Raw genomic sequence first — 18,941 nt, forward strand, 5'->3', positions numbered from 1 at the left:
TTAGGTCACATGGAGAATCAGAAGCAAGCAGCTTTTTTTATTTAATCTTTTTTTTTTTTAGAATGCCGACCCAATTTATGTAATACGCAATTTATATTGCTAGTACCAGTTGAAACAATCCTGCAAGGGCTTTTATTTTACATCCGTATATACAATGTATAGTGTAACAAACTGACTCAAATGTTAAATAAAAAACACAATGTGTTATCCGTAGTTTTTATTTTAGTACTTTAAGAACTTGTACAAATTAAATCAATTTTTTTCATATTTCAATCAAAAAGTCACTGTGCTCACTGTCGCAGTTATATCAGCAATCAGAAAATCACTGCACTATAAAATAAAGTTATTATGAAAACGTTATACATTTTCACATAGAATTTTCTTTTTATCCTCAAGGTAATTCTTGGCACTGTTTCTAAAGCAACTTGCCATATCCCTAAAAGCATGCAGGGGCAAGGAGAGAGACTGGGTGTGGGGCAATAAGGAAAGAGTAACACTTTATTCCAACTTCTTGCACAAATTCTGAGACCTCCTACTGCTCATCTTCTACATTGGAAGAGGAGATGCATAGTGCGTGAACTGGTTGCTGAAATCCAGGCAGTAGAAGTCAAATTCATGTAAATGAAGGAGGTTGTTTTTTTTTTTATCCTAATAAGGGGTTTTAGATACAAGGGGACAGGGTTTATAGCTGCAGACATTACTACAATATACTTTCACTCCCATAAAGCAAAAACATACTTTTATCTACTCAAATGCAATTTACATGTAATTACAGCTTTCAATACTTTTTGTGCAAGGGGTTAAAAAGGATTGGATTTCTCACATAAGAAGCGAGGACACAAAGCAGAGCTTGTGTCTTCAGATCTTCAGTGTTAAACATATAATCTTGGGCAATGAATAATGCCAGGATATTAACGATGCCAGGGAATGGGCTGTACCAACATTAATCCAGCACTTAACGACTCTTAGTTCCTTCTTAGGATGGCAACTCAATCATTGAGCAAACACAAGACTTGGCAGAAAACAGGAGAGACATGAAAATCCTACAAGCCAGTCGCCCTGCACACCGCCAGGCGTTTGGGCCTATATCAGTCCATTCACAGTAGAGGGAGCACCAAGTTCTCTGAAGTCTTTCTATAAAGTGGATGTGTACAGATTGTTTCCCATTGACTATGTTAGCAGGTTACAGCAATATACTTAAATTCAGAAGGGTCTCATAGTTTCCTTTACATGGCAAGATAAAATAGTTTAAGCTGGTCTGTTTGGATGAAAATTCAGCAATGGAAAGCTTAAACTCCTCCCCTTAATTGTAATTTTGTATGTCACACTTTAGAGCAAGCGATTCAAGAAATGCTCTCATAAGCATCATATAGCTGATGCACACACTCAATGGGTTTGTGTTCAAGACACAGTGCAAATGCCAAAAGTGGTCGTCTCCCTGCTAGATTTTTAAACTTGCCCAATAATCTAACAAGAAATAGGATGAGCAGCGAGTATGGATAACCCCAGGGACCAATCCAGCTTCATTTTTCATTCATAAAAATACAGAACATTGAAACCCAGTTGCTATGGGTTACTGCATTTTGCAGTTCCTTATTACAGATGGACTTGTACAAAATCTGCATCAGACATTTTTCAGGCACACTGGGATATTAAGGTAACTGCCCAATACAGCAGTGTGCATGGCTATGCAGCTTATGCCATGTACAGGAGCATGTGGTATATCTTGCTGCCCATTCTAATGTTTAAAATGTGTGCATAATGATGAAAAATAAGATTTGTTTTTTGCCGATTTCCAAAACCTAACAAAAACTAAAAAAAAAAAACTGTAGGGGCGGGGAGGGGGGAGAAAAAAAAAAAAAGCACACAACAAAAAGACAGAAAAAAATTAAAGAAAACTGAAGTGCTTCCCAAACATTTAATTATGCCTTAGGAAAAAAGCCAGAGAAGGTATGAAAAACCAGAATATGGAAAAGTTGTTTTGGAGCATGGCTTGTCTTCATTTTCTCTCTTTCTTCTTCTCCTAAAAAAAATAATAGAAAGCACAATCAGTACACAAGCTCACAGCAATGAATATACTTTTATTGAATTGTGCAATAAAGAGTACAAAAAGGATGGATGTACAAACAACCATTCGGATTACTAAGATCAGGCAAAAAATTAATCTAAGTTAAATGTCAGGCCCTCCAACTTTTTTTTTCTATTATACCAACTATTGCCCTCTCAGGCCCTCACCACAAAGCTTCTATAATGCAGTTCCTGTCTTTTAGAATTCTACTCCTGGTCCCATCAGACTTTCCCCCACCACTATAAAAGGTTTACAAAACCCTCAACTTCCACCTCAAGAAAACTGCCTATCCACCTTCCTCTCTAAACCTAGCTATTTATTACCGAGTAACCAACTATTCCCTGAAGCCACTGCTGGGCCCTCATCTCCTCCCTTATCAGTCTATACTAGATTTTATCTGAAAGTCTGTTAGTGACACACTACCATCATATTGAATGCACTGTACTATATAATATGTTGGTCTTTTATAATAAGCAAGAACAAAATGTGATACTAAAAAGTGTTTGCTTACAGGATTATATTTTAAGTGTTAAAGGGGTTGTAAAAAGGTATATAAAAAAAAAAAATCCCCTAAATAGCTTCCTTTACCTTGTTGTGGAGAAAGCCTCTTGAGGGGGCGAGCAGGAGTGTCAAGACGCCCACCAAAACACAGCTCCTTTCTCTGCAAGTAGAGTGTCCGGACTTGCCTGCTTGCCCCCTCAAGAGGCTTTCTCCACACCAGGGAGAAAGCCTTGCATTACTGTGTGTAGTTAGACAGAAGAACAGGAAGTGAGGATTTCTCAGAAGAAATAAGGACATTTAAAAGCAAAATGGAAGGATGAGGTAAGTGAAGGAGGACTGCACTAAGGTAAAGGAAGCTATTTAGGGAAAACAATGTTTTACCTTTACAACCCCTTTAGGTGTTCACAGCTGTACAAGACAAACTGATTGCATGATTTGCTATTATGCAGACCATCTCTCCATCTTTTAAAAAGGAGTTAACCAATAACCAAAAAGGTGAATAAAAGTGTAAAGAGGCAAGAAGGTTATAGCAACTTTAGTGAATACTTTGGCCCAGTCCATGAAGTTTATACCATGCATGATCAGAAATAGTCTTAACCTCTCACACCTGTTTAAACCTATGGACCAGATACATTTTTACATTTCTGCTATGAACCCGTTTATTCACCGATATCTTTGTCATTGCTAAAGATAAGGTAATGCAGAGTTTTTCGTTTTTTAAAGGAAAGGACAAAAACAAAGCTTTTTCAAGATGCAGTCTTCAATATTTTTTTTTTATAAGGGAAATGTGTAAATATGTTAAAATGTGTAAAAATACTAACAAAAAAAAAAAATCAGCAAGAAAATAAAGAGAATATAGGCTGGGTTCACACTATTGCAATGTCAGGCATCGCATGTAAAGTCTGTGATGCAAATTCTACCATACAGATCGCATGGCTGAATTTGCATCGCATTCTGACCAAAATAGTGCAGGACCCTTTTTTGGTCCGTGCAAAAAATGGATTGCATGAGTGTGAACACCCATGCGATCCGATTCCTGCACCATTTGACAGTTCGCACTGCGATCCGATCCGGTTGTGTCATTAACTTTGTATTAACACCCGCAGCGGATCGCATAGGGCAGTGTGAACTGCCTGCAAGAGACATGCGATGCAGGAACCTGCAAAGGAATTGTGCTGTTCCCACATCGCACATGTGTGAACCCAGCCTAAATGGAGTGAAGAATAAGGAGTTAATTAGGGCTTATAAGAGAAAGTTAAGAGTTAATAAGTGGTTAAACAGCAGAACATTTTATTTTAAATGTATTATTTTTTTGTGCCCATCAGCCTGCTAAAACCCCCAATGGTTACAGTTATCTCACACTTATCCCCCGCATCTCTGCACATTGAATATTTAACCAACATTATATGCAGATGGAAGTTCATCCCTTTGATCTGCACACAAATGAACAAAATACATAAAGTAACACTGGGGTTGATTTAAACTTGAGAGTGCAAAATCTGGTGCAGCCATGTATGGTTTTCAACATAGATTATTGGATTCTGTGCAGAGCTGCACCAGATTTTGCACTCTCCGGTTTTAGTAAATCAATACCATTACGTTACTTTGTATCTTTCATCATAAACAGTACAGTTTATGAAACACTGATTCAGACTGCTTTTTTTTGACAGCTGCCGACACCTTCTCTGAGTTTACAGTGATTAAATTGATGAAAAGCTGACAGTTACTGTATACTGGGAAGGGAGTCCCAGCAGTAGGGCAGAGACACTGGACATTCTACATATGTCCTATGTACAATGATGATTTGATTTTTGGGGCAGGTTTAGCATGCCCAAAGTGCTGAATCCATAAGAAATACTGGAATAGGAAGTGCTTAGTGTGGGAAACGATAGGCACAGGAGGGCTTAAAAAGCTTAAGTCATCTCCTGGTCATAAAAAAAAAGGCACATATTTTTTAACAGCATTAACTTGCACAAGTGTCTTTTTTCCCCCCATGAATGATGCCAAAGGGAATTCTTTAAAGTAGGAAACTCATGGATTGGATTACAAATCTAAGTTCTGATGGTGTAATAAGAGCTCACTTGTCACTATAAATACAAAATTCTACTGGGCCCCAGAGGGATGGCCTCTAACCTTGGTCTCCACATAATCGCCTTACAATTATATTTCACCCTTGGTCATCCTCCTTGCCCCTTCCTCTTCATCACAATTTAGCTAGGTTCACACTGCTGCAATCAGATTTTGATCCAAATTGTCAGTGCGGTTATGTAATGCAACTTGGACGTGGTTTGCATATTCTACAGGGGCCAAAAATCACACTGGAATGGCAACAGAATAGTACAGGACACTTTTCTAAAAATCGCACAAGTGTAAACAAAGCCTTACTCCTTTTCGTTTCCCCTTATCAATACACTTCCACCTAGTTTCCCCAACCCCTCATACTTGGGGACCTACAGCTAAATAAAGATATGTAAATAAGACTTCAGCCTCAGTTTTGGTCCCATGGATATGCTTATTCCCAGGCCAGGCGTATTACTTTGGTAAATGTAACCTTATATACTAGGCTATAATCAGGATCTATAAAGTATTACTGGGCTGTTTCTTCATTACCGCAAAATGTAATTTGAAAACAGGTACAACCGTTCAAACACACAAAAAAAAGTCCCACAGCACACAAAGCTTCAATGAGTTCCAGAAAACTGATGCAATAGGTTTTACAGTTGCCGGGCATTATAAAAATGTAGAGCAAAGTGTTAATAGGGGTTCAACAGAGGAATATTTAATTTAAGCTCGTCAGGCTGCTTTAACAGACTTCATCCCTTTCATCTGTAAATGGAAAAAAAAAAAAAAAAGATACGAAAACAAAACAATGTTTCATTGTAGCTTTTTGTATTGGAGGCCAAGCATTTTTTTTTTAATCTTTTTTTCCACAGCTCCTGCTGCTGGGACCTTCTCTGTGTACTGTCAATTCAGCTAGGATTCAGCAAAGCTAAATTGCCATGTAATTAGACAGGGGGATCCCGGTAGCAGAGAAGGACTGGATGTACTAGACACCCCCTGTGCACAATAATTACTTTATTGGGGTGTGTCTAGCACACCCAGACTCTGCAACTGGTTAAAACAAAGTGATGGTAACAAGGTGGCATTTTAAGATTTTTGTATACCTGCTCACTTCCTACCACTGCAAGCATGAAGGAAACGCAGTACAGCGCACACATACAAAATGCTCAGTACTGCTGCCCATTGCAAAACACTGAACTTCTAGAGGAGAAAACTAAAAAAAGGTCCATCATGCAGAACTACATACCTTTTCGTTCATGGCCAGGATAACCATGATTTTCCTGAAGATGGCAATGAAATCAAGAAACAGATCTACACAGTGCCTGTAAAGACAAAAACACAAGCTTTAGACTGTTAGCTCCATGGGCCAGGATTCTCATTTTCAATTTTGAATAGACCAAAGAATATTTAATTATTAACAGTCTACTCTTGTACACTGGCATTCACAATCTACTTTAAAGAATGCCTGCGCTGACAGAAGAAAGAAAAAGAAATCTAGAACTTAAAGTGAATAAATATATCATTAGCTTCACAAACAGAAAAACATGGGACACAAGTCCTTTTCTTGCCATGAATAAAAGCCATTGTTTCCCAGCAACCAGACTAACACAAAAAGAGGAATTTCTAACTTATTTGTATGCTCCTATATACAGATAATTTATTCCTACACAACGGGATGCTCCCAAGCAAGGACTGGAAAAGTTGGGCAACTTGGGAAAAAAACTGAACGGTGCCAACAGGCCCAACAACAGACGTCATAGCCCCAAGTTCAGATTGCCGCTGCAAGAACTTTGCGGACAAAAGTTGCACCTGCAGAAGATTGGACACCCACCTGGTAAAAAAGGGATTTTTAATAACAGCTTACCTGTAAAATCCTTTTCTTGTAGTACATCACGGGACACAGAGCAGCATAGCCATTACATATGGGTTATATAGTGCACCTTCAGGTGATGGACACTGGCACTCTCCGACAGGAAGTTCCCTCCCTATATAACCCCCACCCATAGTGGGAGTACCTCAGTTTTGTAGCAAGCAATATGCATCCCAAAATTCCCCAAAAGAGGGGTGGGAGCTCTGTGTCCCGTGATGTACTACAAGAAAAGGATTTTACAGGTAAGCTGTTATTAAAAATCCCTTTTTCTTTATCGTACATCACGGGACACAGAGCAGCATAGCCATTACATATGGGATGTCCCCAAGCAATGCAAATGAGGGGAGGGAAAACAACCATGCACAGAAAAAAACAGCGGGTGCCATAGGACAAGAGGATCTTATACTGCGGCCTGCAGAACCGCCTGCCCGAAGGCTGAATCAGCGTTCCTCCTAACGTCCATTTGATAAAATTTAGCGAACGTATGAACCGACGACCAGGTCGCTGCCTTGCAGACTTGGGCCATGGAGACCTGGTGATACGCTGCCCAAGAGGCGCTCACGGCTCTTGTGGAATGAGCCTTGATCGACAAGGGCGGGCTCTTACCTTTCAGGCCGTAGGCCTGTACAATCACTTGTCTAATCCACCTGGAAATGGTGGCTTTAGACGCTGCCTGACCTTTTTTAGGTCCCTCCGGCAGAATAAATAAGACTTCAGTCTTGCGAATCTGGGCTGTGGCCTTTAGATAAATCTTAACAGCCCTAACCACATCTAAGGAATGTAGGAGTCTCTCCTTCTTAGAAGAAGGTTCAGGAAAAAAGGACGGAAGAATTAAGTCCTGATTCAAATGAAAGCTAGATACCACCTTTGGTAGGAAGGACGGATGTGGTCGAAGAACAACCCTGTCCTTATGTACAATCAAGTACGGTGTCTTGCATGACAAGGCTGCCAGTTCTGATACCCTTCTGGCGGAAGCCATAGCGACCAAAAAAACTAGTTTCCTAGTCAACAAGACCAGCGGGATTTCAGACAGCGGTTCAAAGGGCTGGCTTTGCAAAGCCGAGAGAACCAAGTTTAGATCCCAAGGATATAGGGGAGCTTTAATCGGAGGGTTAATCCGAATGACCCCCTGCAAAAAAGACTTCATTAAGGAGTGAGAGGCCAGAGGTCTCTGAAAGAAAATGGATAGGGCCGAGACCTGTCCTTTGACTGTGCTAATAGCCAGTCCCTTTTCTACTCCTAATTGTAGGAATTCCAGGATTCTCCCAATGACATACTTGCGGGGATGCCATCTCTTAGCCTCACACCATGTAATGTAAGCCTTCCACACCCTATAGTATATAAGCCTAGAGACTGGCTTTCTTGCATTAATCAGGGTGGGAATGACCCGGCCAGAGAGGCCCCTGTTTCTAAGAATTAGGGATTCAGCCGCCAGGCCGTCAAATTTAGGGCCTGTAAGGCAGGATGGAAGAACGGTCCTTGTGAGAGGAGGTCCGGCCTTAACGGGAGGACCCAAGGTTCTTCCACTGCCATCCTTATTATTAAGGAGTACCAAGGCCTCCGGGGCCACGCGGGGGCTACTAGAATCGTTGGTTTGTGCTCCACCTGAATTCTGAGAAGAAGACGGGGTAGCATCCGTAACGGAGGGAAGGCGTAGATCAGTGCAAACTGATGCCAAGGACATACTAGGGCGTCCGTCCCGTAGGCCAATGGATCCCTTGTCCGTGACACGAACCTGGTCAATTTCGTATTGAATCTGGAGGCCATTATGTCCACCTCCGGGACTCCCCATCTTTGGCAGATGGCCTGAAATACCTCGGGATGGAGGGACCATTCTCCCGGAGACATCTGATGGCGGCTGAGGAAATCCGCCTGCCAATTGTCCACCCCGGGGATAAACACTGCTGAAATGCAGGGAACATGGGACTCTGCCCAAGCAAAGATCCGGTCCACCTCCTTCTGGGCTGCTTGACTTCTGGTGCCGCCCTGGTGGTTTATGTAGGCCACAGCCGTGGCGTTGTCGGACTGTATCCTCACAGGGGAGTCCTGTAATACATCTGTCCATGCAACTAGAGCTAACCGGATTGCTCGTATCTCCAGAACATTTATCGACAGGATCGATTCTGCTCTTGACCACTTCCCTTGCTGGGTCAATCCGTCCAGGACTGCGCCCCACCCCAAAAGACTTGCGTCTGTAGTCACAATCCTCCATGAAACTGGACAGAACGACCTTCCCTTCAAAAGGTTCTGTGGGACCAGCCACCAGCACAGACTCTGACGGGCTGCCTGGGACAGGGATATGGGAAGATCCAAGGCCTGGATTCTCTTGTTCCAAGCTGCGAGAATTGCTTTCTGCAATTTTCGGGAGTGGATCTGGGCGTAGGGCACTGCCTCGAAGGTGGCCACTAGCTTGCCCAAGAGGCGCATACACAGGCGAACTGTTGGCCTTGCGCGGCTTAGAACCACCTGGATCAATTCCTTTATAGAATCCACCTTGGACTGGGGAAGAAAGACCTTCTGCTGCATAGTATCTAGAATTAACCCAAGATACTCCAACCTTCTTGTGGGCTGCAAGGCCGACTTGTCCTGATTTAGAACCCAACCCAGGGATTCTAGATAATTTACCACTAAGCAAACTGCCCGTTTTAGGCTGGCTACTGAAAGATCGACGACTAATAGATCGTCTAGATAAGCCATAACCAGGATCCCCTGGGATCTTAGGTTGGCCAACACCGGGGCCAAGATTTTGGTGAAGACCCGGGGAGCCGTGGCTAGCCCGAAGGGCAAGGCCGTGAACTGAAAATGCCGATGGCCTAAGGCAAACCGGAGGTACCTGAAATGGCCGGGGTAGATTGGCACGTGCAGGTATGCATCCTTGATGTCGATGGATGCGAGAAATTCTTTTCCCTGTAGGGCGGCCATCACTGAACGAATGGACTCCATACGGAAGGAGCGAACCCTTAAATAACGGTTCAGGGTTTTTAGATCCAATATTGGTCTTACATCGCCGTTGGGCTTTGGGACTATAAATAGATTTGAATAAAATCCTTGTCCGCGCTCCTGAGATGGTACTTCCATAATCACTTGTTGATCTAAGAGGCGATCTAGGGCTGCTAGAAGCGAGACCCTTTTCTTTGGATCGCTTGGGAGCCTGGACTCCTGGAAGTGAGGAGGGGGAAACCCCAAAAACTCCAGCTTGTATCCCTGAGCCACTGAGGACAGAACCCATTCGTCGGAGATTCTGGCCTCCCAAAGCTCCGAGAAAAAGCGGAGTCTTCCCCCCACCCGAGAGAGTGGGGGCGTCCCTTCACAGATTCGCTTTAGGGGCAGCTTTAACTGGTTTGCGAAACCACGGTTTCTTGATACCTGAAGCTTGCCCTTGCGGTCTGTTTGCGGGTGAACGGCCAGCAGGCCGTCGATACTGCCGGGAGGGTGAGGGACCTGGACCTGGAGAGTTTGGGCGCTTAAAGGTTGGCCCTCGAAACCTCTTTTTAACAGGCAGGAGAGTGCTCTTGCCACTGGAAATCTTCTGGATATACTTGTCCAGATCATCTCCAAACAACCTCTCCCCCTGGAACGAAAACCCAGTTAAGAGTTTCTTACAGGGAGTCTCTGCCGACCAATTTTTTAGCCATAAAAGTCTTCTCATGTGAACCAGGAATAAGGATAACCGAGAAGCTTGCTGGATGGAATCCTTAATGGCATCTACGGCAAAGCATAATGCCCTAGGCAGATCAGCCAAGTCCTGTGCCTGTTGCGCCGGAAGGTCTCTTAGAACCTGTTTGGCCTGGTCCTTCAATGCCTGGCATACTCCAATGGCGGCTACCGCTGGTTGCACTACAGCCCCTGCGGTGGCAAAGGAAGATTTTAGCAGAGTTTCAAGCCTTTTATCGACAGGATCCTTAAACATGTGAATGTTGTCTACCGGACACGTCAAGGACTTATTGACACATGAAATGGCTGCGTCCACAGTAGGGACAGTCCATTTTTTTGAAAACCCTTCTTCTAAAGGATATAAAACTGAAAACCTCTTAGGAGGAAGAAAGATCCTATCTGGTTTGGCCCAATCCTGAAAGATTAGGTCCCTCAGCAAGGGATGGACCGGAAAAACCGCACTGGTTTGGGGAGCTTTTAAGGAACCAAGGGAGGATACGGTAGCCTGAGGTTCAGGCAAGGGTAATTTAAATGCCGTCCGCACCATGTCCGCTAAGGACTGTATCCATAGTCTCTCTGCCTGAGAGGCTGAGAACGGTTCCTCTATTGTGGATTCTTCCGAACCCTGTTCCAGGGGGTCATCCCCCTGCTCCGCCAAGAAATCAATTTCTTCTTGGGAAAGGACCTCCTCATCTGGAGAGTCGACCCTAGGGGAAGGGGACCTAGTCCGTTTCTTCCCGGGAAATGATGCGGCTAATAAAGCAGTCATCCTTTGCTCAAATCCGCGTAAGGTGGCGGCTAACATCTCCTCCGTAACAAAGGAGGGAGTTGGTTGGGTAGGGCCAGCCGTAGCACCTAGCAACCCCAAAGGCTCAACTGGGCTAACGACCTCTGGTCTGTCCGGGGAGGAAGGCACTGCAGAGGTCTGGCCAAGATCCTCCGAACCTGATGGGGAACCCTTCTGCTTTTTTGTAGCCTTAGCATTTTTGGAGCTTCCCGCGCCCTTAGGAGCCATCTATACAAACCCAAGGTACTCCGCTAAACACCACTGACTGTTTTAATCAGCAGAGACACAAAAACACCTCTTTGAAAGTGTCAAAAAAATTAATAGGTTAGGGTGCTGTTAGATTATTAAACTTCCCATAACCTAATAAAGATGGACAATACAACGCCCCAAGGGCTTGCAACTCACACAAAATGAGCTAAGTAAAGCCACCTTTATGCTGATCTGGGATAGAGCCGTGGGTAGCAAGGCTCAGACTGCTGCAAGTACACCGGCCTTTTAAACAAGAAACGAGCCGCAGGCTCTTTAAGAAAACGTGTACTTCACCAGATCCACCACCGGGTGTCACTCTCCCTTTGCAAGGTACTGCTCTCACGCAGTTAACCTGCCGCTGCTCCGTGTCCCACGGCGACCCAGATCGACTGCCAGCCTAATATAGGCTCTCAGAGCAGGAAGAGGGACCGCCCCGAAAAAACTCCGCCTCCTCACGCAGCGTCGCCGCGTCTATTTACACCGTGCGCGCGCCCGTTCCGGACGCTGCTGGAGGAGCAGAGACACACGTGGGCTGCAGGGGAGTGAGACGCCCGAACAGGCTTACGGGGGAGCTATGTAGCTGCGCGGATGGTAAGACCTCCATGCTACACAAGTGACCCCCCCTAGCGCAATAGCAGCTCTTATTGTAAACCTTATGGTATGCAGCCGTCTACCAGAACCAGCCAGGGGAAACATTAATGGGTACATAGAAACCATCCTGTCATTCAGACTTTGTGGAATGAGGCGCCCATGCACAGAGGCATAAAGCGGGCTAAACCCAGAGTCCCCTGTGGGGGCCTGCTGACAAACCAAGTTCCGCAGGCCCCCTCTTACCTTCTCCACGCCGCAGGGTATTGCCAACTGCAAGAGGCCCAATCTTCCCCCTAAAACGTGGGTAACGTCATAGACCTTCAGGTACCGGGGTCCAGATTAGGAACACCACACTCCTGGACCTATATAGCACTGCTGGCAACAGGAATTACTTGGTTGCAGGAAACCAGTCCTGGAACCCAGAGTCCAGCTCTCGCAAAGGAGAAGCGTTATAGGCAAAACCCCCTCCAGGACCTGGGGGCCCGGGTACCGTCCACTTTGGCTATGAAGCACCTTGGACGGATCCGGTCAGCTTGCCCTGGTCCAGAGGACAACTATAGGCAGAGCTCTTCAATGCACCAACACCTAAGACACTGGCGAAAAAACTGAGGTACTCCCACTATGGGTGGGGGTTATATAGGGAGGGAACTTCCTGTCGGAGAGTGCCAGTGTCCATCACCTGAAGGTGCACTATATAACCCATATGTAATGGCTATGCTGCTCTGTGTCCCGTGATGTACGATAAAGAAATATAAGTATAAGCACAAGACCAGGTGGTGGCATTCCAGTCAGGTAACAGAGGCCTGGTGCCCAAAAGCCCAGTATACACCTACAAACCTGATGGAGTAGGAGTGCAACATGAGGTTTTTGCTTAACAGCATTTGCGCTTGCATGGTGGATCGGGACCTTGACTACAATAGTGTATTTTGCAGCAGGATTCCCCTAGTGAGGTCCCCAAGGACCTCGCAACGGGGAAATGGAGTAACTTTTTCCAATCGTCTAGTGGAAAAAAAAAAAATAGGCCTGGGCATTTTAGAATGAGCAGTGCAGATCCCCTGCAGGAGTAGGCGGTAACCCAACCCAGCATTTGCAGGTCCCTCAGCTGTGGGACCCTCCATGGTGGTGGAATGCCAGGGTCCCGTCACAAGTGTGACCTTTGCAACCCAGGTAAATCTGCCAATGGGTGCCAATAATATTTTTGGGGGTTCTGTAGGACCCCCACGTCCAAGTGACAGGGAGGCTGCATGGGTCCCCTGCAGCATGGTCGGGAGGACGCAACTGCGACCCCTGAAGCATTATACAGTGGGGTTGCAATATACAGTGGAAGAAAGCAGTGGGCAGTATATAGTAAGTCAGCATACAGTGTGAAGGGGGAGCAGTATATGGAGGTGCCAGCAATATTGGTGGGAGTTCTGTAGCACCCCCCTGGTGCAACCCCTAGTGACAGGGAGGCTGCATGGGCCCCTGCAGCAGTGGAAAGTATACAGTGTGGATGGGGGACAATGAGCAATATACCGGGGAGCAGCTGGGGCAGTGTACACAGTGGGGGGGGGGGGATGAAGTGTACCAACCACACAGTAGTGAGCTGAAGAATTGCACATGGAGGGAAATGCTGCAGGAGTCACCTGTGCATGCATGCTTCTCCTGGCTCGCCCGTACGATCGGCCGGCCAGAGAAGAGAAGAAGAAAAAAAAAAAAAAAACGGTCCATGTTGGAAGGCCGGGCGCAATGTTCTGACTTCCACAGCATTTAAAAAAAAAAAAAAAAAAATGCAGCCGCCTTGGCTGGGAAGCCAGGATTGTTTTTTGTGCAGGCTTCCCAGACTAGAGGCGAGATCTGACCGCTTATTAAACCACAGATCTCACTGTAAAGAGGACCCGTCACGCACTATTCCTATTACAAGGGATGTTTACATTCCTTGTAAAAGGAATAAGGAAAACAAAAAAAAGTGTCAAAATAGAAAAAGTAAAATAAACCAAAAATTTAAAGCGCCCCTGTCCCCACGCACAGAACCAAGCGCATACGTAGTTCGCGCCCACGTATGTAAATGACGTTCAAACCACACGTGAGGTATCGCCACAAACGTTAGAGCAATAATTCTAGTGCTAGATCTCCTTTAAACTCTAAACAGGTAACATACATATATATATACATATACAATATATATATATATATATATATATATATATATATATATATATATATATATATATATACACACACATATATATATATATATATATACACACATACATACATACATACATATACAATATATATATACACACATATACACACATTATATATATATATATATAAAATTAAAGCGGCGCCTATGGCAATTTGAGTACCAAATTTTGGCGCCATTTTACAAGTGTGTGCAATTTTAAAGCATGACAGGTTATTTACTTAGTGCAACATCATGCAAAAAAATTGGGCTAACTTTACAGTTTTTTTCATGCTTTTGCGCAAATACCGTTCGAGATAAAAAGTTAGTGACTACCATTTTATTCACTAGGGTCTCGTGTCAGAATTGGCATGGGCGACAAGTGGTTAAACTGATAATTGCGCAGTCATGCAATGCTGTATCCAAACAAAATGTAAAATTTTCTTCACACAAAGTTTTCTTTTGTGGTATTAAAGGGGGTTAAACGCGTGTCTTACAAGTGTTTGTGTGTACTGCCGTTACTGGGGATCTAGTTGTTTTCACTCCCTACTTAGCAGGGAATGAACAAACAATGAGATCCCCATCATTGAACACAGCACTGTGCCGTTTACACTCTCAGAGCTGTGTTCTGGAAGCTCAGAGCTGATCGCCGGTAGTCAATCACAGGTCAGGACCCAGTGATCGGCATGAGTGGGAACGAATCACAGTACAGTATTTATCATGGACAAGTGCCTTGCAATCCCACTCAACATCTATCACAACTGATTAAGAGAGATGTTTTTTTTCCCCAGTTTTATACTTACGTGGATGTAGCATCGGTCTGACATTGCATCTGTCCCCCGTTGTCTCTGTACCGAGATCCAAGCGATCAAACATCACTGATGGCTCGGTTCTCACAGCTACCTGAGCAGAGAGCTGCTGACTGTCAAACAGCAGCTCTTCACTCTGTGCCATGCCCCCCTGCACTTACTGGAGTGCTGAGCTGTGGAGGGGCGGGGAGCGGCCATCTCAGGCTCAGAAGTGCATTAGCCCAGGCAGCTGGCTGATCCAGACTTTATTGTTGCGATGACGCAGTGCCTGGACCGATTCCTGCGACGTCAGCAGAGAGCGGACTTCAGCCCTTCAGCAGAAGGAATTGCAAGCCTGTGGCCCATAGGAGAAGCAAGCCAAAAACACACAGGCTAGACTTCAGGCTTACAGTGATGGCATTAACAATTCTTAGATTTTATGAAGCCAGAAAGTTTAATATGGAAATGGTTATAATGCTTACCAGACATAGTCCTTGTCTCCATGCTCAACTTTTTCAATGATAAGCTGAGTGTCAAATAGGACAAAACCGCACATGACCAGAAGACCAACGTACAGGTGAAACTGAAAGAGAATTGACAATTGTATTAGCAAAGGCTGGAAACAGCAAACAAGACCAATATCAATTCACTATAGGACCCCATAAAAGCAGCAGCATCACAAGCTCTACTTAGAAATAAAAAACAATTAACAGAATTTGATGCATTGAATCTGGATACTTCCTGCAGAACATTCCAACTTGCTGGATTAATAAAGGGGAGCACATTGCATCAAAAGCATCTTTTGCAATAAGGTGCTAGGGATTCCACTGCACACCCTTTCTAGTGCCAACAGCTTTAACAGGTATAACACACAGAAGTACACAGCCTTAATTCACACCTAGGCATTTTTAACGCTTCTGCAGATTTGCTCTACAGAATGTGTTCCATAGGAAACCATGTTACTGGATCACCTAAAATCATGTTACAGCACAGGCCAAGTGAAGAGTCCAACATTCTGCCAAGCCTTTGTTTTTTTTATGCATTTTTCCCCCCCCCTTTCACTTTGGCTTCTCACAGAAGCGGTTTGGTCTGCACTAGATGCTTTTACATACCACCCAAAGTCAGAATTGGTCACATAACTAAATTTATAAAGGCAACCTTTTATAGTCTCATAATACATAAACTCACTTTTAAAAGTATAGTTGATCCAATGAAAATATTGACCAATCCAGAGAGTAAAAGGAGGCTCATAACAGACATCAGCACACCTGTGTAAGAAACAACACATTTACATTGGGAAGACCCTTCATGACATGCAACACATCATTACATGAAACAGGGTGACACTTACCTCCCAAGTACAGATAAGTGCGTCTTTGTGCATACAGAGCACTGAGAGAGAAGCAGGTGAAAATCACTGCAGTGGCCAGGAAAGCAGTTGGAATGATGCTAGATAAAAGGAAAAAAATAAAAAAAGTCTCAGAGCAGTTATATGTCTAAAATGGACTGACTTTCAGCTATGGATTACATAGAAACAGGCGATTTCTAATATCATTATCTGGGTTGCTGGAGATCACACACTACAACCTTAGTCTGCTCTGTTCAACTGTTTGCATCATTCATATGCAGTCTATCAGTTACACTTTTATTTTTTTTATTTAAAAGTTAAATAGGTAGTAAAGTTTTTTTTTTTTTTGGACTTGTACCTATAAGTAAGCCTATAATGAGGCTTACCTGTAGGTACAGCCAGTGACAGATTGATGCAGCCAGTGACATCACCGCTGCATGCGCTCTGAAGGTCAAGCATATAATGCCGGACCCTCAGTGCCGACCTTCCGTGCCGGATCCAACGGCTCCCGCACGTGGGAGTAACATCATCATTAGCAGCCCCAGCCACTCAGACCTGAAGGGAAGACTGGGGGAACATGGAGGCCCTGTCAGCTTCGTTCGAAGGTAAGTATTTCAGAATGCGCTAGTATACTAGCACATTATGTCATTGTATGGGATGGATTTCCCCCCCCCCCCCCTTTCTACAAGCTGCGGTTTACTACCGCTTTAAAGTGTCACTCTAACTATACAATAAATCTTACTCTACCTCAGTGGTTCTCAACCCTGTCCTCAAGTACCCTGAACAGGCCATGTTTTGGGAATTTCTCTTTGATAAAATAGCTGTCCAAAATACCAAGCCATTGAGTCGAATTTAAAGCACCTGTGCAGATAAAGGAAAACCTGCAAACATGGCCTGTTGGGGGTACTTGCGATTCAAACAACGAAGACGCCACTTCAGGTGAGCAATCACTACAGTCCAGATGCACTGGCAATTTGTTTGTTGGGCAGATTACAAAACACAAATTGCCGCAAAAACACATTACATGCTTTTCTGCAGCTTCTTCATTGAAGCAAAATCATCACCCCTAGCGCCAAAGTCAAAAGTCTTGGGGTCATCTTTGACTCTCACATGACAATGGATGCACAAATCGGGTCAGTAGTCAGCGGATCTCACCATCTGCTGCGCCTACTACGCAGACTTACTACTTTTATTCCCAAGGAAGACATAGCGGTCGTGGTGGGAGCTATTGTAAACTCAAGATTGGACTATGCAAATGCCCTTTACCTCGGACTCCCCAAGTACCAAATCGCTCGTCTACAAGTCGTTCAAAATACGGCCGCTAGACTTGTGACTGGGAAAAAACCTTGGGAATCAATCTCACCTTCACTGAGAACCCTTCACTGGTTACCAGTAAAAGACAGAATCACTTTTAAAGCACTCTGTCCAACGTATAGATGTATCTATGGGAATGCTCCCCATTATCTATGCGAAAAAATAAAAGCTCATAAACCCAATCGCGTTCTGCGATCCACCAATCAAAATTTCCTCCAGATACAAGTCTAAAGGAGAAAGGAGAAAGGAGAAAGGAGATTTGCGGTCCAAGGGCCTAGACTATGGAACGCTTTACCAACCAGCATTCGGTTGGAGGAGAACCACTTGACGTTCAGGAGAAAGATCAAGACTCATCTCTTTTGATACCAAAGGAGACAGGAACAACAAGCGCCCAGAGGCGATTAAGTTCGCATGTGCTGCGCTATATAAGTTCATTCATTCATTCATTCATTCATTCAAGTATATTGAACCAAAAAAAACTATTTGCCCTTTCCAAATACGCAGCAGCTGGAAAAAAAATCATGGATGTGAACGTGTCCCATAGGAAAACATGAAAAAGGAACTGTAGTGTGTTTCTGCAAAAAGCACCAAAAAACAGAGGTGTGACCCCGGCCTGAGATGTTTAGTAACATAATGGGGTTAAAAAAAATAAGTACAAAAAGAGCAAATAATCGCTACTGTAAGGGGTTAATTTTTTTTTACTGTGGGACAGTGAAAGTAATGTTTACAGTAGCGATTTGCTTTTTTGTACTATAAAGGGACAATTTTAGTTGTTTTAACCCCATTATGTTACTGGCTTTGGCAATAACACATGGAAGCCGATTGGTTTCTATGCAAAAGTGAACCCGATTTTGCACTCTTCAGCTTTAGTAAATAAACTTCAGTGTCTGAACCCAGGAGGTGATGCGTGCGTTTCACACTGACCTCGGTGTTTCTTTAAACCTGCGGCACAACTGAAGCATTGAGCATAGAAAGGCTTCATCCCCCCACAGGTGCAGGATAATGCAATCGGCTGTACCAAATGTCTGACAAGGAAATCCTAATACACTTGCATAACCATACCTCTGTATTACCGTATAATCCGCATACAAAAAAAAAAAAAATCCCAATATCATAAAATAAGTTTGATAATGAGAACAGAGCTGAGAACCACTGATCTACGTAATATATAGTGGGCCTTCTTACTATGCAGGTTCTGCTGTAAAATCTGAAATGCAGCATTCAGCCCAGGTTCACACTGGGCTGCGGGAATGAAGCCGTGTGAGTTCAGCTGAACTCGCACGATTTCGCTCCCGCTGGCAGTCCCAATTTTGACTGATTACATAGACATCTGTGCAGGTTTCTGCACAGATGTCAACATAAAAATCGCATGGCAAAATCGCAAAAAGTAGTACAGAAATTACCTTTTGAAATCGGTGCAGCGTCGCACCAATTCGGATGGTGTTAGTGCCAGAAAATGCAGCTAGTGTGAACCAGGGCTCCGTGATTGACAAAATCTTTCCCTAGAATGTGTGTGCTCTGGCCGCAGAGCCTGATAGTGTAC

General features: G+C 44.1%; 1 protein-coding gene across 1 annotated transcript in view; it reads right to left on the reverse strand.

The window, feature by feature from the left end:
* Positions 1-202: 202 nt before the first annotated feature.
* The window catches only part of TMBIM6 (transmembrane BAX inhibitor motif containing 6), a 41,786-nt gene continuing 23,047 nt past the window's right edge, over positions 203-18,941 (reverse strand). The window contains exons 6-10 of the mRNA XM_040341209.1: positions 16,088-16,185; positions 15,925-16,004; positions 15,219-15,319; positions 5,877-5,952; positions 203-2,023 (exon numbers count right to left, since the gene is read on the reverse strand). Of these exons, the coding sequence (XP_040197143.1) occupies positions 2,000-2,023; positions 5,877-5,952; positions 15,219-15,319; positions 15,925-16,004; positions 16,088-16,185 (379 nt within the window). The 3' untranslated portion in view covers positions 203-1,999. The remainder of the gene's footprint in view (positions 2,024-5,876; positions 5,953-15,218; positions 15,320-15,924; positions 16,005-16,087; positions 16,186-18,941) is intronic.

Source organism: Rana temporaria, chromosome 2, assembly GCF_905171775.1.
Source record: "Rana temporaria chromosome 2, aRanTem1.1, whole genome shotgun sequence".
NCBI classification, from domain to species: domain Eukaryota; kingdom Metazoa; phylum Chordata; class Amphibia; order Anura; family Ranidae; genus Rana; species Rana temporaria.